General features: G+C 45.2%; 1 protein-coding gene across 1 annotated transcript in view; it reads left to right on the top strand.

Annotated features, from left to right (window-relative positions):
- Positions 1–9,543: 9,543 nt before the first annotated feature.
- Positions 9,544–20,738, top strand: part of GPC1 (glypican 1) — a 204,962-nt gene continuing 193,767 nt past the window's right edge. Inside the window, exon 1 of the mRNA XM_064666976.1 lies at positions 9,544–10,058. Within this exon, the coding sequence (XP_064523046.1) occupies positions 9,902–10,058 (157 nt within the window). The 5' untranslated portion in view covers positions 9,544–9,901. The remainder of the gene's footprint in view (positions 10,059–20,738) is intronic.

The raw sequence follows: 20,738 nt of genomic DNA, 5'->3' as shown, positions 1-20,738 counted from the left end.
TGCAGGACAGGACAAAGAGGTAGGAGTCTGTCCTCAGCATCACCCCCCAGGCATGCAGGAACCCTGGAGCTGAGCTGCTTGATCCTGGGAAACCTGCTGCTGAGGCATCAAAGTGCACAAAGAGCCTCACTGGGAGTCAGCTGAGTTCTTAATGCTGTTGTTTATGTAACTGTAACTTTAAATGGTTTCAGATCACCACATTATAAATTGAGAGTCTGTAAAGTGCACATGAGAATGGGTCAGACCACAGGGCTGTCTCTGGCAGCGGCCACTAACGGAGCTACAGGGAAGAGCATAAACAGTGCTTCCACACTGACCCTCTGAGCTTCCAGCACTGTGCCTCAGGATCTCTCCAGCCAAGAGTGATATCTGGGATTAATAGCTATGTGAATGTTGATGTTAAGGGGACTTTGAGAAAAGAAATTCCAGCCATCTCTACTGGATTAACAAAGATAATTTTGCAGTTTTTCTCTGCATTTGACTATCTCCAATTTTGCTTTTCATATACAAAAGCAACAATTAAAAGTATGGCATCAAAACTTGCAAATCTACATGAACAGGACACCTAATCAAATCGCATAAATGGAAAAAAAAGGACTTTCTCTTGCAGGCTATGCTGCATCTCTTGAAGAGAGAAGAGTACATTCATGATGCTACTTTTTGAAGGGAAGGATTTTCATCTTCTCAATACATAGTTTTGAACAGTTCATTTCACAAAACATTAGAAAGGAAAGATTTGGAGAAAATTGTATTTCTCTACCTTAAAATTGAGTTATGGGTAGGGTGTTTCCCAGCTCATTTTTCTTGTTTGTGTGAAATGGACATTTGTGAGTTGTGGAAAATGAGCAATGGGAGGAGGGAAGAAATTGTCCAAGCCTACGTAAGAAGTTTAGATAGTACACTGGTGTAATTTATAAGGATTTACAGACATTGCTGTGCTTTGATACCCAAGAAGGCCATTGTGGACACACTGCAGGGTGGTTTTGCCTTGTGACCCATCAAATCAATGGCAGCCATCGATGGGTCTGCTTTTGTCTGCCTTGAGGACATGGGAGCAACAGCAGCTATTAAGTGAACAACTCTAAATTCTGATATCAGCATTGGTAATTGAACTTGAGCTATCAGGCTGAGGCTGGTGACAGATGTTGGTGACACAGTGTCACTAATAAAGCCTGTAGCATGTATGAGAACAGGATGTCACAGTGGAATGCAGTTTCTTTACAGGCAAGTATTACATGATCTCATGTCAAGAGAGTGAGAGAGAGAGTGTCCTGTTTCTACCAGGTGGGAGTTAGGAAGGACAGGCAGTCAGTGATTGCAAATAGTTCTCTCCTCTGACACTGGGTCATTCTTCCAGGCAGAGAACTCCATGGATATGCTGGTAGCCACTACAAGTCCTCACTTGGTTAAGAAAATGCATGCAGTTTCTACTAGTGTTTTTGAATATGTCCCAAAAGGAAATTCTTCTCACAGCTCAGTAAGTTTTACAGGTGCCTTATACTGGGTTACCTTAGAGTTTATGAACCTTGTTAATGTTACAAAAACAAAGCCAAGAAAGCACAGAGATTAAGCATTTTATTATGAAAATTTGAGAGGACGGCAAGGATAAAATATAGTGCTTCATTGTTGGAGCTAGTCTTTATTTCCTTAAATTCTGAAGACGTGAAAGAATAATTTCTTCTCTTATCAATTGCGTGTTCCATTAGGAAACCACTTTGTCTTTTTCATTTTGAGCAGCTGTAGTTATGAAAGCACTCTGTGCTTAATTAGTTTAATAACAAATTCTCATACTAAAGATATATGGATTATATATATTGCATCAGCAAATAGTATTTGGTAGCTGCTGGTGCTGCATTGGAGGGAAGAGAGAACACAGCACATTAGGCCTCTTTGTTTTTGCAAACTCATTTTGATATCCAATATTAGCATTTTCAGGCTCCTTTATAAGGGAAAGGATGCTCTGTTTCATTTGCAGACTGAAAGAGTCTCCACTGGACTCTTTCATTAGTGTTATGTACATCTAACATTGGGAAAAAACTAACGGAGTCCTCTTTTGGGGGGGGGGTGGAGGAGGGGGAAGAACACTTTATAAGCTAGCAGCCATTGAAAGGACACAAAGCCAGAAAATCTGGCCCTGATTTTAATCTCAAAGCTGCATCTGTGTTAAAATCCGTTGAGGGTGCAAACACCAGTTTAGAGAATACTATGGATGCAAGTTTATTATATTGTAAGCTTTTTTGGGGTTACCTTTTCCTTTGGCTCTTATGGGGAAATACTGGGAGACTAGAATAAGGAAAAGAACAGTGTGGATAAAGAAGATTACAACAGCCACAAATAATCCAATATTTCATAATTTAATTTCAAACTCACTGGACTGCAGAGTCCCCACTAGACTGGTGGGAGAATAATCTAAGAAGGGTATTGGCTTGGCAGTGGTAACGTCAGAACTTAAAGAGGGCTGGCAGATTTCTAAAAGTAAATGTGTATCCTTCCTTCTCCCTCTCTTTCTCAACTCAATATAGATTAAAGTGACCTCTGGAGACAAACTCTACTGAACGCCCCCCCCCGAGCAGTCCTTCTGTGTAGTTTTTATTTGTACAGTATGTGAAAGAAGAGTTCAGATTAAATTCCTGGCCTTTCAGAAAAGTTTGTCTGTTCCTTAAAAAAAAAAGGAAACAAAAAGAAAAAAGGCTATTTTATTTTAAACCCGAAGCCTCTTTCATAGTCCCATGATCTCATAAGTTCTTTGGCTGGCCTGTGACCTTTCAACCCTGCACTACATGTTTCTTTTCTAAATTAGCCAGTGTTGAGACATCAGTGGAGGAATATAAATGTTATTATAAAAGGCATCATTCTCTCCCAAAAATGTCAGTGTGAGTGAGTCACTGCACCTAACTGCTTAGCTTTTGTAAGGCAGCAAGGAAGATTTGAAAGTCTGATCCAGGGTCCCTCAGTCCACCAACTTCTACTTAAAATGCTTTAAAAAGCTGTGTCTCTGGCATCTGCTACAATAGAGGCAAAGGAACTAAGCTTTGCTCCTTTAACCACAGAAGACAAGTCCTCCCTAAGGCAAAACTATATAGGTGGTGTAAAAATACATAGCTATTGCAAACAATTTATTTTGAAGGCTATGCTCAAAAGTAGCCCTGTAAAAACAAACCAACCAACAAACCAAAAATCCTGTAAGAAAGAACTGAGTGCCCTGGTGAGTTCTATCATTTCTAACACTCGGTGTCTTTACATCTCCTTGTGTTCATGCTCTCTGGTTTCTAGCAGGTTGAGGAAATGAAATCAGATTAAGGGCTCTATTTTTAATCTTAAGGAGATGGGTTTGTGTTGTTTGGCATCTTGAAAAACCCAACACTAGATGCTTATGCAGTACTGGCCAAAGAAAGAATAACTAGAGAGGCAGTAACATTACATGAGAATGTTGGATTTTAAGGGTGCTTAATCCTCAACCAGGAAAAAATGCTGGACCTACACTATCTTCTGAGGGCTCGGTCTTGGAGCACCTTCAAAGTTATGTAGGCAAAGCATATGCATGCACTGTCTTTGTGTTGCAAAATGCATCGATCTTAAAATGAAAAAGCTGGCCCAAATCTATTCCAGCTGTAACTCTGCTCATGTACAGTTAGATCAGAAGTGAAGCTGGCACATGTCAGAAAATGTGTGTCACCTGCTAATTATCTTAACTAACTGTTCAGAGAGAAAGGAACAGGAAGGACACATTTCCAAACTCCAAGTCAGGTTTTCTCCCCCACGTGTGGAAGACTGCCCACCATTTGCTGTTAGCTGTCCTGCCAGGTACCTGGTGATAACCCTGGCTTACCTGCTCCTCTGGTTGACACCTGCTTGGTGCTGGGGATTTTCTTGAGCCACAGACATAGCCTGGAGTGGGAGAGCCTCTGCTCCCAACTGGAGGTGTCGGGTGCTTTTAAGTACAGCACTGTTGGTGTTTCCTCACAGTCGGTTTCTCTAGAAAAACAGGTTATGTTGTCCCTAACTGAACGTGTGTGGGGGGGAATAAACACTTGAGCAGAATGTAAGATAATTGTATTAATTCGTCTAAGTGCTTTAGTCTGTAGTGTTTAATGTAGCAACAGCTGAGGATAAAGTGCCAGCTGAGAAGTTCCATTAGGGATGCCAGATGCCTGTATTGCAACTCCACACGTTTCTTGCTTCATGGCTGTAACTTCTTCCTCCTGCAGAAGTCTGTGATGACTGTCCCACTTCTATTTGCCTCAGAGCAATGCTCAGGAACACACTGTTGGAGCTGGTATTCATGGGAACAGAGTGTGCTCCTGCTGATGTCTCTCTTAGGTCAACGCCAGAGACTGAAGACAGCGAGAATGAGGGAAGGTTTTTACTTGAAAAATCCCTTTCAAAAACATTCAGCTGCAGAATATAACCTCTTGAATTATAAGAGGAAGTTGTCTGATTGCAACTTTTGCAGGAAGTGGGACAAATTATCTATACATCACTGCAGGGGCATGCTAAAAGGACACATTTCTAAATCAGTAATTTTGGGGCCAATTCTGAGTAATTTCATACTATCAAGCTAAGCTCTGCTTATCAAACATAAACCAGATTCAAATGATGTGTCCATATTCTTTGTTCATGGCTGCATATGTTTTGGAGACCTGGGACTGGAAAAAGCTTAATTGAAAGTGTCCAGAAAAGATAAAATGTACTTCCTGGGGCAGACCCAATTAGCAGCAGTTTCTCTAACAACTTTATGGCATTTATTTATTTTTTGGCCTTTAAGACTTCTTTCTACTGGGAAATCTCTGACTCAGATATAACACAAGTACAGTCCTGCAGGGTGGAGTCATTTGTAGGAGGTCATTAGAGCAATACATTCCTTTAAATTGCTGCTGTAAAATTGAGTTATTCAATTCAAAATACTGCACAGAGTGGCAATTACCTGCATTAGCCAGATTCTCTGTCTGAAATTACTTAGTTGTTCCTAATCTTCCTCTGCAGAGTACTAGCCACACATGGGAAAATGAAGCATTGGTCTGTCGCACCCAAGGGTCGAACAGCAGGTTGGCCCAGCTCAAGTGTACCCTGCTACACTTGTCCTCAGTCCAGCACCTCTCCCTCTGTTCCTCAGCAGCCAGGATTGTGATTGTCCTTGCCCTGGGGCCTGAATCTGGTTTGCTCAAGAACTTGGAAGGATCCCTGGCTCTGTGCATCTATTAAACAATGTTCCTGATTAATTAATCTGGACACACAAATCCCAACAAGTCTTAGTATTTCAGGAAGGCAAATGGCATCTTACAAAGTCAACTGAGATCAAGCTGGATTTGGCAGTTGTACATAGATGTTCCAAGAGTTCAGAGGAACTGATTTGATATTTTTGGTGATCAAAACAACCAGACACGTGCTGCTTGCGCATGTCAGAAAGGCTTTATGGGGGAATGTGTGCAGACGGGAAGAGGAGATGCCAGATTTCTAATGAAGGAAGAGCCAGCAAAGAAGTAAATAGCTGTACATAGTGAGGTGTAATTGAGTAAATCCTCTGAATAACTTAATTATATTTGATTCAGCGAAACACATGTCCAGCTTCTGCTGAACACCAGCCCGTGTGGGGGGGGCAGGGAGCAGTGGAAGGGCTTTCTTGAATCCTGTAGGAGACAGCTATTGCAGGGAATAAAGGACATAGGCAGAAAAGGTACTGAGATAATCCTACTTTGATGAAGATTTTTAATCTAAAGGTGCCAGTTTTGTTGATGTTGCCACAGAATCAAATGTATCATAAAACTGGCTAGGGGGAATGGGCCAAGGGCTTCATTACACATAACGGTGGTGAGAGCAAGGAAAAGACAACTTAGGCTTTGCCCATCTCTTTCCCTCCCCACTTCCAGACAGTATGAACTCTGTACTCGATGCATAGGGAAGAAAGCAGAAACACCACTGAATTCAAGTGGGAATGTTCTATTCTTTTATGTGGCATCAAAGATACAATGCAATTTGATAAGGTTATCTGGGGTTTTTCCTGTTCTGGTTTTCCTGTCAGACTGCAGGTTGCTGTAACTCGGCATAGGTCCATTTTGGAAGCAGCTGGAGGTCTAGTCAGTGTAATTGCCTTGCTGCCTGTACAATTCTTGACTTGCATCAAGATGAAAAAGAGATGCAATGTCCACTGCATTGTGAAACTTTTGGAAAGTGCTAAAAAACAAGATATCCCTGTGAAAGTTGAGGTTGTAGAAAGCCTCTGTTCACCTCTTGTTTTTAAATGGTAGCTTTCCCCACTTGTGCCAGATGATTTGGCTCTTCTTCATTATTCTCACTTCATAATACCTGGATCAGCTTTTCAGTGGGCAGTGCTTTTTGTCGGGACTGTCAAGAGGTGATCTCCAGAGCGGGATGGATTTTCTGTCTTCCTGTGGCTATCTTGCTTGGCTGGCTGTTTGCTTTTCTCCTCCTCTGCATTTTGTCTACTCATCTTTGTGTTTTATTGTGCTTTTTCTTATCTTCCTCAGTTCTAGTTCTTTCTGCCTGTTTTTGGACAATGTTTTTTTTTTACTTTTTGCCAAGCTCCATTCTCTTAGCTGAGAATGTTCAGAAACTGGATCTGATCCTCAGGTACGCACAAATTTATAATGGATGCCAAAAATGCATTTTCATCATGACACTTTGAGGATGTTTATTTCAATTTACTTGAAATGGACCTGGTCAAATCCTGCATGTGCATACAAACTTAACAGCAAAATAGATGTACCTCATCATTTAAGATTTGTTTGTGCAGGATTGGATCCTGTATAGACTTGCAAAAAGCTTCTCTGTTGAAGAGCTGATATAAGCTCAGGTTTATTTTTAATTTGTCTACTTATAAGCTTCTCATTCTGATAGTATGCGAGCATCTTCCAACCCGGTTGATTCTATGATTCTATCTCACAGGCAGGTGGTTAGGTAAGAAGCACTCTTATCCCTATTTAGGAGATAAGTGATCTGCTGATGGTCACTTAATCAGGGAGGTTCGCAGCAGAGCTTGTTATTCATTTGTAGCTCCTGAAAAGTGCTTGGGAGCTGGCAGTCTGATCTGTGCTGGCAGTTGGTAGCCTAGTGTGTCACTGGGGGAACTGCCGAGTGCATGTGAACGCACAGAGTGTGTGCTGTGGTCTCTCAGGATTTTATCAGGAATGACATGACTTCAGTCCCTGCTGCTGGCACTGTTGTCACCCAGCTTGGGGAAGTGAGATGTATATGAAGAAGGGAAATATTTTGGCCTGTGAAATGATCCATAGCTCAGGGGATGGTTCCAAGGCCAAAACCCAAGGGTTTCAGTCCCAAATCTTTCCCTGCCAGCAGATAGTATTTCAGTGCACTTCAGCAGCTGTATGAGTGTAGAGGGCTTTGTGCTGAAACCCTGGGGTGCAGCCATAGCTCACAGACAGCTTCCCCAAGGTCACTTTAGGCAGAGCTGAAAGCAAGCCCTCAATATACAACAGCGGCAAGTATCCAACCCCAGGCTTTGAGAAGAAAAAGAGAAAATGAAATCGTACTGCCTTGGTCCTCTATGTCATCCACCCTGAGTCATTCTGTAGCACCAGACCAGATAAAAGGTTTATGACTCTGCCTTTCTTCTCTATCAAGTACTTTGTCTCTTTGGAGGTTGCATTCCTGGAGCTCATTCCCCTCAACAGACCCAAATGAGACTGTTGTTAATTGTGTGTCTTTAAGTATTTGATTTTCCAAAAGGAGGAACCGAGATCCTAGTGTTTCTCTAGTCATGGCAATATATGTACAGTTTCCTCTGCTGGTTCTTTTCTGCTGTTATTGTGGCTGGACATAGGTCTTCAAGTGATGTTTACAAAGCCAGAGGTGAGGAAAGGGTTATGACTATAAAATTAGAAAAATCCCCAGGAGTAATGGCTGAAATAACCTTGTGCCACATAACACTTGGTAACCTCCTATGTGTGCAGTCCTTTTGCATTTACAAAAGAGTTCCCATTTGAAAACAGGGTAGGTCAAACTTTGCATGATCCATGGCAGATATTTTCCCCACATATTTCAAGGAACGAGACCTATTTTCAGATTCCAGAAAGCTCACAAAGCAAGCTCCAGGCTGAGGTGTACCAAGTTTTTGGGATTCTGTAAGCCTTGGGTTTCTAAACCGTACATCACTGAGAGATGCAGCAAGAGGCCAAAAGGCACAATGTCATCTCTGAAAGAACTGAGATCTGGAGTGTATTGGGGTGTATCTGACTTATAGCTTTTAACTTTTGGTGGTAATGATGTGTCACCTTAGTCATGATCTTCATTACAAAATTCTGCCTGCCTTTGCGGTTAGATCCTCTTAATCTGCTTTGTCGTATCTCTAATTAGGAAGATTTAATAGGAAATCATTAGGCAATTTCATAGGAAACCAACAACTTTCCTCATCCCTACTGCCACTCCCTGGGGCTCCTACTTTGCTGTCACTTACTTCTCTCTTACTCATTCCCCAGGAGAACAAGCAGTTCTGAAGCAGTGAGATGAGAACTGCCTGTTTTCCACATATTTTTACATGTCTGAGTGCCTAGTCCAAAAAGTACGATCTCTGATAAATTTTGGGGGTTGGGGGGGCACAGTGATGAGGTTTCCACTGTATTGTAAGATGTAAGCTCATCCAAATGCTTCAGCTGGGACATGGGCAGATTCCCTCTCCTTTTTCCACAGAAAACAACTGCTCTCAGTAGTTATCTTTGCATCCTCTGTCTGTTTTGAAACTTGTTAGATGCTGGCCAAAAGCCTGCAAGCTCATTTGGGGAAAGCACGCGGGCATTGTCTTGACACACACAGGTGATCACAGATGCCTCAGTTCTGTGGGAAGCAGTTTAAAACACGGCTGGTAGAGCTGCAGAGCACCAGTTTCAAGAGCTGACAGGCTGCTGTAGGAACTAAACTCCAAAGCTGAGAACGTGTCGTTGAAAATCGCCTCTCTTTCCCCATCTGCTCTTAAAGGGGCACTTTTAGCCTCCCCAGGACCTTGCTGGGACTCTCAGGCTCTCAGCTGAGATGCTTTCTACTCGCCGGTCTGGCAAAGTGTGGTATAATTTGAGTCTTCTATACGGCTGTTTTCCCACCACGTTGAGGGACTCGGAGTCCTCAGGTCGACCACCCGGACCGCGCCGCAGACAAAGATGGGTTTGATGCGCGTTGTCACCGCGTCCTTCCCGAAGGACGGCGTACGGCCCCTCGAGTGCTGCCAGCGCTCTGGGGCTGGCGTGAGCCGAGCCGAGCCCTGCCCCGCCCTGCCCTGCCCTGCCCTGCCCGGGGAGGGTTCGGGATGCTCCTCGCCCCGGCCCGGCGGCTGCGGGCGCTGCGTAGCGCCCGCAGGCGGGGGCGCGGGGCGGGGCGGGGGCTGCGCCCCGCGCGGGATTGGCGCGGGGCCGTGTGATGCCACGTCCGGCGGGGGAAGCCCTGCCTCGCTCGGAGCCGCCCCGCCGCCCGCTCCGCGCGCAGGTGGAGCGGTGCCGGCACAGCCCAGCCCAGCCCAGCCCAGCCCGGCCCGGCCCCGCCGCGGGTGCAGCCCCGCAGCCCGCCCCGCGCCCCGCCCCGCCGCGCTCCGCCCGGCCCGGCGGCGCCGCAGCATCGCGGCGGGACTGCCCGGGGATGCAGCCGCGCTAAGAACAAAAGCCCTCTGCGCGCTCACGCTCCGGGGCTTTGAAGCGGCGCGGCCGAACTTGGATCTCTGCCCCCTCCGCCCGAGCCGCGGCGGCGTCCGGGCTGAACTCGCCGGCGCCTTCCCCTCACGCCTCGGGCAGCCGGGGCTCCCCCGCCCGCCGCCCTCGCCCGCCGTCCCGCCGGGGCTGCTCGCGGAGGGGGCCGCACCCTGCGCCCCCCCGGCCGCCTCCCCGCCGCGGGACCTTGGCTTTGCCCTTCGCACGGCAGGTGGCGGGGCCAGCGGAGAAGGATGCGTGTCTTTCCGTGGGGATTTTGGCTGCTGTGTGTCGCCTCCGCCCCGGCTCGCGGTGACAGCGGCAGCAAGGCGAGGAGCTGCGCCGAGGTCCGGCAGCTGTATGGGGCCAAGGGCTTCAGCCTCAGCGGCGTGCCCCAGGCCGAGATCTCCGGTGAGTGCCGCGGAGGAGTGTGCGGGGGGCGGCCGAAGGCGCCGTGCCCCCGGCCGGGGCAGCCCACGGGGGGATCCCCGCACGGCTCGGGGTGCCGCGGGGCGGGGGTGCGCTCCCGCCCGCCGCTGGAGTTTGTCTCGCGTCGTGGGCGGCGAGAAGTCGGACCCGAGAGGTTTCCCCGAGGGGCGGGCTCCCCTCGCCCCTTGCAGCACCCCCGGGCTGGAAAGGGTCTCTTCGCGGTGCTGGCGATGCGAGCGGAGCTGTGAGAGGGGGTGGTCGCAGCAAGTGTTCAGTGGTCGTTCTCTCTTTTTTCTCATTGTCTCGTTGCTTCTGTTTTGAGTACAATTGAAACGGTTCCAGGGTTTTGGTTCAGAAATGGGGATAATCAGACTGAAATGGGTTTTAGTGTCAGAGCTGGAAAATGCCACAAGGTTATGAGAGAGGAATTGATTTCTTCTAATCTTCTTCTGGATAGGGAACAAACGTATAAATGGTATTTGTCACTTGATAAAAACGAAGCAGGACTAAAATGACAGAGGAAAATCGTGCAACATACCTCAGTGTGTCTTCTTGCCTTTGGTCTGGCTTTGGACAAATCTTGATTTCCTCCTCTTTGCAGAAACCAATGAAATAGTAAAGAATATTGAAGATCTGGTTTATGGGTTTGGGTGGGTTTTTTTCTTTCTTTTTTTTTTTTTTTTCTTGAAAGCTTGGGGAAAATATGCTGATGTATTGTAGTTTTTTTAAAAAATTCTCATCTAAGTTTTGATACACCAACTTGTGACCCATATCCGAGAGGTTTCTCCTCACTTGTGGGAGCTTCCTCCTTCAGACAAAGCATAAAACATGCAGGCGTACGTGCCAGAGCCAACCTACAGGGACACCCCAGTAAAACAGCAGTTTGTAGTGCACATCTAAGCTTACAGAATGCCTTATGTTGAATATTTCATTGGGTAGTTTTTCAGAGAAACCAATTTGTTATCTGACCTGTGAATGGAAAAGGCTGATGCATATACATGTCTCATAAATTTGAACAAATTAATACTTTCTTTGTCAAGTTACAAGTGAGAGTAAATTTCCAAAGTAAAATGAGCACTCCTTGAAGTTTAAACAGTGGGAAGTTTCAAAATAATTTGAACATCGCTATTAATAGAATAGTAATTCAGTTGAGCAAGAAAGTGGCTTTTTATAAATTTGCATCTAATTATTACAAACGTGAATACATTAGCAGTCCTGTTTCAAGTGGAAAATTCTTGGAAGACAAAATGTTTACAAACACTGGTGGAAGTGGCTGCAGCGTTGTACACAGGGATAGTACTACAGGGGCAGTCACTGAGGCTCGCAGGAGCTGTGGTTACAAGTATCACGTATCGTTACAAGTATCGCATATCACAGGTTAGCAGAGAGCGAAACATCTTGTGTCTGCACATTGTTAAGGTTCAAAAAGTGACAGGACGCAGATTTCTAGGATCCAGGAGTTTTGTTTCCTGCTGTTTGTTGCTATGAGCATATACGCTGGCAGTCTCAAGCAACAGCAGTTAAAATTGTAGGTATCCAACTGGGCACCTCTGGCTGTTACTGTAAACAGGGAAACTGTAGATAAATGCTATGAAAACTTGAGGAATACCGCATGGAAAGTAATATGAAGAAGTGCTTGGGGGGAAGAAGGATCCACACATAAACCTGCTGCTGATACTATAGCCAGTATTTAAAACAGCTAACAGACTGAATGATTTTCATTGGTAATTACTGTGCGTTCCTCCTGACTGATATGTAGTCAGGGACACACTTTTCTGTTGCTGTAGTACTTACCCAGTGCAGTTAAAACATCAGTGTACATAGATACCAACTTCAGAAATGTCCTGATAAAGTAGTGTTGTCTATCATCTGGACTTTTTAGCAGTTGTGCAGGTTGGTGCAGAGGTTGGTGCCAGTTTTGCTGTCTCCAAAAAAGAAGAGTCTCAACACCCTCCTGCAGTATACCCATGTGTAATAAGTGCAGAATTGTACGGTTTATAATTCCACATTTTGTCCAAATAGTCATTGCTTCAACAGCTATTGGTTTCAATGGCATTACTTCAACTTGATGACCGTGGGGGTTGTCATCTGCATGGAGCCTTGTCAGGTTATGCCTGCCTGACACCTGTGAATGCAAACACATGGACACAGGTGAGGTTGGGGTGGGTGTCTTCTGACATATCTCAAGTGAAAGGACGAGAGGAAAGGGCCTTAAGTTGCACCAGAGGAGGTTCAGATTAGATACTAGAAAAAAAATTTCACTGAAAGAGGAGTCAGGCATTGGAATAAGTTGTCCAGGGAGGTGGTGGAATCGCCATCTTTGGAAGTGTTCAAGAGGCATCTGGATGTGGTACTTGGAGGTACGGATAAGAGGGGGTTATGGTGGTGCCGGGTTGATGATTGGACTAGATGATGTTGAAGGTCTCCTCCAACCTTGATGATTCTGTGATAAAACAACTTTTGGCTAAGCTAAGAGATGCTGATGAAGTCGGTTCAGTGTTGTCTCCAGTTGGACCTATGCAGAGGTTTCCTGTTGGTGGCCCTCTCCATGTTGTCAGAGAGGCCCAAGAGCTACCCCATGAACCATGTTTTTACCTTATTTCTGAGCTCTCTGGAGACAAAAGCCCTTCACTTGCTCCTTCTCCAAAGTGACTTAGCTGTTCCTTTTTTCCATTGCTTGCCCTGAAGCAAAGGGGATCACTCATGTCTTAGCCCCACGGCCTTGCCCCCAAAGCAGTGCTGCCACACTCGGCTGACCTTGCTCGTGTCTGCTCTGAACTGGCCCCAGGCACTGCTTGGTGTGTGGCTGTCACACCAGCCTGGCACCAGGAGCTAAACCATGGACTGCCTGCATCCCCAGAGCATGACTGCAAAAGGAGTTCAGTGAGCTCCCACGATGCAGGCTCTGACTCAGGCTGACATGGCTGTGTTTGTGTTGGTTTTAGAACACTTACTGCACGCTTTACACCTTCTAATCTGTATTCTTTGTTATGATTTTAAAGGATTATGAATAATCTAAAGTCTGCACAGCTCACCAGAAGGTTGTCCCTGCTTCTGGCTGTACAGATGAGTTGAAGAAGCCGTCACACAGTTATAAGCTGGCTAATAGATAAGCATCTGATTCAGGGGTAGACTCTTGGTTTACCAGATTTCTCATGAACCACCTAGACAGGGTTTCCTGGTTTTTTGCTAGTGTTGTGCGATGCCTTTAACGTGTCTAAGACTTTAAATGTGTCAGGTGCTGTTATTAAGTGTGTTTAGGGAATACACAAGGTGTTATATCTCAGTACTTTGAAGTCAATGGCAAAACTCCCAAACATGAAAGCAGCGTCTGCTCATTTTAGCAATCCTGACAGACAGCCGTGCACCAGAGACTTGGGTGAAGATCTACCTAGAAGAAGGTTTCTGGCGCTTGGGAGAAAGTCCCCTGCTCCTTGAGTTTGGGAAAGTTACAACACTTGCTTCTGTAAGATGTACAAACTTTAGCAAAGTTTTCCTGTGTGTTGGAGAATGTTCCTGCTCTCTGGCTGGATGACCCACACCCCCTTTCTGTGATTGCTACAAAATGTGGGAAACCAGTTTGACAACTTCCAGTTATTCTCTTTCCTGTTGAGTCTTCTGGAGGTGGCAAGCCTCCATTCTTATTGTCTGCTATTCTTGCTACCCAGACACCATCACCCTATTGCTGGTCTCCTGCTCTGGTGACTGAGGGAGAGAGATGTCTCCTCTAGGTGTGCTTCTTAGTGCCTGTGATAAGGGCTGGTCATCTTAGGTTCACAGTAGCATTTGTGATAGAAGAGAGTGACCCTACACCAAGAAATATTGTGTTTTGGGGAGGATATCCAGCTTTCTCTGACTTCATGGAGGGTGTCTTTGGGTTACTGATGTTGAATGGGTGACTGCTCCCCAGCAGAGATAGTTCTCTCATGGACTGGAGAAGACTTGAGAGTTGTGATTTGATGTGGATGTGCTTGGTCCTTGCTCACTGTTTGGGCTGGACTTCTGCTTTGGCTTGTTTATTCCTGAGATTAATCCTTCCTAGACTTGGCTTGCTGCTAAGTTGAGCTTGTTGACACAGGCGATGGGTGCAATGCAGTGAAAGAAGAGGAGGGTACAGAAAAAAACCAGGTGGACTTTGCCAGGCTATACTGCTGGCCATCTAGTCACACATCTCACATGGATCCTTCCCTGGCTCTTTAGCTGGAAGGAATCAGAACAATTTTTTAATCTTTTAGTCCTTTAGGCTGTATAATTAGTTTTTGTAATGAAAACCTTGGCAAGTGTATGTGTTGGAGCCATTTGGAGAAGTGTTATCTAAGTAGAGAACAGGTCTGGTGACAGGATGGGACTTGACGAGGCTCTCAGAGTATGAAGGGGGTAATGGAACCCCATCTTGGGGGCATTTCAGCTGCTGGAAATTGCGAAGTGGGGCAAACCTGCATCTGTGGCATGAAACATAAAATCTGGGGCTCCACCACTCCCCAGGAAAGATCTTTATTCTTCATTGAAAAGGGACACGCTGTTGATCCAGCACTTTTTGAGGTGGTTGTTACATTTGGTTTGTAGTTACTCAAGGCAGAGAGATTTCTCAAGGTTAGCTGCTCCATGGTGAACTCTCAGATGAAATATCAACCCATTTATGCAAATGAATTTGTTAGGGACAAATCGTAATGGCCTTTGTAGCCTGCTGGGTTTAGAGTGCTATTTCTGATGAGGCAAAACACAGGGAATTAATTGTGCCTTTTCCTCCATCTGGCAAGTGTTTTGGTGTGAATGTCAGAGGAGGCCATGCCTGAACTATGTATCTCTCTTTCTGTTTGACTTAAAATATACATAGAAATTTGCATACTTTACACTTTGTGATGCTGTGTTGATTTGTGACTGCACAATGTGTGCGTACGGAACAATTATGGAAATTGGATTTATGGAGAAAAATGGGCTCCCTCTAGTGGTTCATCCTGGCGCCCTCACATTCCCGCGCCCACTGGATCATGGTAGGGATCTGGAAGGCTTTGTGCTGAGATCCTGAGAGTTTTGTGGTGCTGACATTATTTTTAGGAGAATCTGCCTTTCTGTCACTGTGATATGGATGACTAAGCTCTCACCACATAATTATCCTTATCAGCTGTGTCTGACAAAACTATGTCAACAGCTTCTTTTGTTGATGAAGCAAAAGCCTGATATTTCTTTTTCAAAAAAATTTGCATGGATTTATATCTGGAAACACCCACCAGCACCACTGTGTGAAACTGCAGAGCTCACCTCATCTCTCATTTTCCTGTTCTTGCCCTGTAAATGCCCTGTTTTGTTTAAGAATACATGTCAGTCAAACTCTGAGTTCACCGGATGGGTTTGGTAGATGTGTGGGTTTTGGCAGCGACTGTGAAACAGTTGGTTTAATGTTCTATTGCTTTCAGTACAATTGTCTGACATTGAGGGGACTGGACAGATATATATTCCTCTGGGTGATTTCAATAATTAAGCATGCTTTGACTTAGCCAAAGGCATGGAGGGAACTGCTAACTTGGTTGTCAAAAATGTGTATTTAAAGGCAGAGATTTTATTTACCTCATAGGTGACAACAAAGATAACTGAAAACAGAGGCCCTGGAGCACCTGCCCACAAGCAGCAGCTGAGCACAGGCTCTGTGCCCTGCCCACCACTGCCCACTGGGCTGGGTACAGGAGTCGAGTATCATCTATTTTTATTGCAGCATCAAATTGCATTAGGCACAGTATGGCAAGAGAAAGCAGGATAGAAGGATTGCCCCAGCCTCAGAGAGCTGATGGTCTGAGCGATATCCTGACCCTGCTGTCTGCAGTAGTCGCAGCACTGTGTGACTAGGGCCAGTGCTGCAGTTTAGGTCTCCTGGCAGCAGCTTGTGTGTTCCTGTCACTTGTCTTGCGGGACTGTGGAATTGAGGAGCAGGGTAGGTGGGAGGGTGATTGGCAGGTGTCACTGGCATAAGGAGAAATTTTGTATCTGCTTCCAGCATTCAGCTGGAAATACTGACTGGGAATTTCAGGGGAAGACCAGGGAAGTAGACATCTCAATTCTGTGGAAATCCACAGGCTTCCTTGGAGAAAACAGCTTTAATTTCAGTTTGCTGCCCAGGGCCCTGCTGAACACATATTTCTCTAAATTGGTTTCTTTCTTTGCCCCATAGGGTGTTTCGGTGTATGTGTAGTAGGCAGGTAGCCTCACAGAGGGGGTAATGTCAAACAGCAGGCTGCTCTGGCACAGTCGGCCCTGCTGGCTCTGCCAAACTTCTGTGACAGGGCATGTGTTCCCTCCAAATGAGATTGCTTGCTGTCCCACAGGTAGCTTCCAAGATGGTATTTGCATGTGTTGCTCCTGCTCGGAGGAGCAGTAGGAAAAGCCCCCACAGAGAGTTGCCCTCAGCAAGGTGTCCTGTCCCACAGTGGTGTCTCCTGGTGGAAGCACAGCCTGCACTCTGTGTGCTGGGCAGCCGCTGCAGCAGTAGCAGGGCTCGGCTCTGACTGCCTCGGGTACAGGCAGAGGCCTCCCAGGTCCCCTGGAATGGTCTGCCCTGCAAACATAGAGCATTTGCTTAGTTGAATGCTCAGAAAGGAGCTGGATGTGCTACTTCTGGTTGCATGACAGGAAGGTCACCTTCAAGTGCCCTCCTCAGCTTTAATCTGCCCCTTCTGAACTTGCCATGTACATTTAACCTTTCTGAAGATCTTAAATTACTCCTGCTTTCCACCTGTATAAGTCCAGCCAGAGTTGAGCCATCTTTTCCAATGCTGCTCCAAATACTGACTCTCAGGCACAGCTGTGAGAAGGAGGGAGAGGTACAGTGGGCAGTTTGTGGGGTAGACACACCACCTTGCTTGGGTGTTGGCCTGGAACAAGTCCATAAGAGTATCTTAATTTTTAAATTTCTCTGGTAAAAAGTCACATTCTTGTTTTGCTGTCTGTGAAAGGAGGGTTGACAATGTCTTACTGATGGCTGTGAGGGTAACTCTGCCCCATCGTGATGGGGAGAGACCTAGGGAAGGGAGATCCTAAAGCTCGCAGGAACCCTTGCTTGAAGATTATTTCATCATGTTTTGTAGTTTCATTGCACAAGGTTGCTGTAGCTGCCAATGCATTAAGAATATTTCCCCTCAAAGTTACAAAAAATAAATAAAATTCAAAACTCAATGAAAGCAGAAAATTTCCTTTATTCCCTGTTACTGTGAAGGACAGATCGCCCTCTCCTCTGATGTCTATATAGCCTGACATTTTGTTGCTCAGAATATGTTTTATCCGTCACAGGTGAAACCTGTCTTTAAGTAACATTTGATTCCCAGGGAATCGGGTTACCTCCGTTGCCAGATTGTTCTGCAAAAAATAGTGAAGCTTTAGACTGCAGACACTTAAAATGCTTGTCTGAACGTGACAGAGCTCTGAGCCTGGCCAGTCACTTCTGCCCAGTAATGTGTTCCTGTTTTACTTGGAATTCTTCAGATATGTAAAACTTTTCTTTCTTCAAGTTTGAATAAGCAGAGTGCTGTGACAGTTTTTCACAATGCTCTTGCTCCGACTTTTAGATAATACATTAATCACAATTGTATTGACTGTACAGAGATTATAAAACTAATTTGATTTTTCTGGTGCCTTTTCGTATACTGCAGCATGAATCAGAAGCACAGAATTACCCAGCTGTTACAGACTCCTGTGCTAGCAACATGAGTAAAACCAGTTTTTCAATTGCCATGCATTCTTCTGGAGTATTAAAAAAAAAAAAAAGAAAAAAAACAAACAACAAAATAAGTTTTGCTGTGGTTTCAGGGAGCAACATGATAGTACTTATGCAGACAGTCAATCTTTTATATGACTAAAATGCAAATACTCTATGACAAATAGTTTTGCCTTGCAAAAAATTGCTATTTTATAGGATTGTAAAACTGTACTGTATAATTTAGTTGGAGTATTTCCACTAATTTTACCCAAGTCTCTTACTTTTTAGCTGGAGCAGACAGGCATATTTCTAAAATATGAGTATTTTAGAAGTTCTTTTAGTTGTAATTTTTGTTCATAAATAAAAATATAATAAAAGCACTGTCAGAAATTAGGATTAATTTTTCATTTTTAAAAATACATATACTTCAGTCTCTTCTGCTCTCAGTTCATGTTGTTGCATTACAGTTGTTGTAGTGATTTGGTTGTATAATTGATCCTGGAGTGAGGGCCAAGCACAGCATAAAGTAACTTCTGTGTGAGGGCTGCTGTATTAGCATCTGTTGTCTATTCCTGCCATCTTCCCAGATAAGCTGCATGGTGGAAATTGGGTGCTGTAATTACCATGGGTCTGGCAGGAGGGAGGTCTGGTCCTAGTCCCCATCTGGATATAGATTTTCACCATGAAGCTGGAAAAGCCACTTCACTTTTCTTTTTCCAGCAGTTTCCTCTGCCATAAACACTAAATTGGAACGAGAGAGCTGGAATAACTCATGGGAAGTTTGGTTGATTAAACTCTAGTCCCTACATGTAAGAGAGCAGTGGTCTTGTCTTCTGATGCAGTTGCTTGCTGTGCACAGCTGCTTGAGTTTAAAACAGTTGTATAACCAGTTTGGATTTTTACAAACATCTGTTTGGCTTTGTGACAGAATACCAAACAAGCCCTGCAAAAAAAGCCCCTCTTTCCCCCCTTTCATTTGTGGGAGGTCTCAGAGAGGCTTCCATGTTGAGGGAGGAGGAGGAGGCGGCAGCTGGTATTTTTATTAGAGAGGCTCTCTGAGGCCAAAGCATAGCTGAGGGACTCATCTGCTGTGAATTTGAGGGAGGGCTGCACAACAGTGGGAACCCACGGGTAGAAGTCCCATGGACTCAGCCACAGGCTCCCCATCCTATCTGATGGTGGTGGGATGTAGCAATGCCCCAGCTGCTTGTATGTTGTGGATTGGTGTGGAAGAGAGATTGGGAAGTGCCTGTGGAGGTCAGAGAAGTGTTCCAGGCTGCCTTTTGCAAGTGGTGGGCTTGGCAGTGCTGGGTTAATGGTCGGACTGGATGATCTTAGAGATCCTTTCCAACCTCAATGATTCTATGACTTGTGGCAGGTCTATTCAGTGCCCAAAATACAAATTTTTGCAGGGGCATGATGGCTGTGTGCTGGGCCTGTCATGGGTGAGAGCCTGTGCACCTGGCCTGTGCTCACACACCTCTCATGCAACTGGCCAAGGCATATCTGGCATGTGATGCAATACCTGCACTTTGATGTAGCTCTTGCAGTGTGTAAGGAATCACTGGTATGGGTTTAAATGTAACCATAAATGGAACCAGGGCTCCATTGCTCTACTTTCAGAGTTGGTATAAAAGTGCCATTGGCATCCAGAGTAACTTTGTGTTTGAAAAGGATAGAGCATACAGCTATATCTTTTTGAAAAGCTGTCTGCTGCTGTTGGGCGATTTATGGCCAAGAAACTGGAAGCAACTCGTGAGTTTTATGTATTTTTGTATATGTCTGTGTGTGCCCATGATGTGGTGGTAGCTCTGGGACGGGAATTTTGCCAAGCTCTGGGAGATGTAGACTGGGCCATTATTGGCTTCAGCTGGAGGAGGGAATGTGGTCTCTTGGACCTGCTTCTTTGCAGTGCTGCTGGCTGAGTCCCACCTGTGGAGGGGCTGCTCCCATGGCAGCTTGTTTGTGCTGCTGTCCCGGTGGGATGAGAGTTCCCTGCTTGAGTTCAGATATGCAGCAACCTCTCAGGATGAAGGTGAGCAGTTGCATATGGAGCCTTGCTTGCTTCTGACACCTGCCTGGTTTGTCCTATCTGGACAACAGCATGGAGAACAGCTTGTTTTGCCATAACCAGGTGTCCTGCAGTGTTTAGTTGTGCGATCACTAAAGCCCCAAATATCTCCATGCCGAGCAGATGCCTTTCATATCAGGAGGGATGCCTGGCGCAGAGTGGACTGATTGTGCTGCTTCATAGGGACTATTACCTTCAGGGGAAACATAAAAGAAATGTTAATAGCACTTCTGCAGAACTAATTAATACGAAATTTTTATTGGTAAATATTCACAGGTGCCAGCAAATATAAATAAGCAAAGCTTAGGCTGTGACTTTGTTCTTGTTAAAATAAACAGAGAGCAAACACCTTCTGACAGGGAGTACATTTCAGTTGTAAACCAGGAGAGAAAGCCACTGTGTTTAAATGCAGTATCACTTCTCCCCTTATCCTGGATCAGCTGTCTGGGGGCTTGAGTTTATTTAGTAACACTGCTGCCACTGTTTGTGTTGCATTGAAGAGATCTCCTATCACAGCTGTAAATTAAATATTTTTCACTGTTAGCAATACACTGAGTGACAGGTTTTAGGACTGAAATTCCTAAATGTGTCTGCTGATGTATGTGTGTCCAGCAACACGGAATCTTGTGTCATCCTGCTATCACTGATATATTTTGAGCATCTTACATCACTCAGGCTGATTTGGTTATCCTTTTTGTCAGCTAGAGAGAAAGACATGTGAAATGTCCCTTTCCAGTCTCCTTTATGGGAGCAGTGGTTACTCTTGGGGCCCAGTGTGCCTGCATGTGCTGAGACCTCTGCAACAGCAAGTGGTGTGCCAAAACAATGTTGCTGTGTTGTTTTTTAAACTGAAGGCTGCAGGGTTTGTGTAGTTAACATACATAAAAATACAATAACTGATTAA

This window comes from Pseudopipra pipra, chromosome 10, assembly GCF_036250125.1.
Source record: "Pseudopipra pipra isolate bDixPip1 chromosome 10, bDixPip1.hap1, whole genome shotgun sequence".
Lineage (NCBI taxonomy): Eukaryota > Metazoa > Chordata > Aves > Passeriformes > Pipridae > Pseudopipra > Pseudopipra pipra.
Note: the sequence above shows the minus strand (reverse complement) of the source record. Positions and strands in the feature narration are given on the sequence as shown.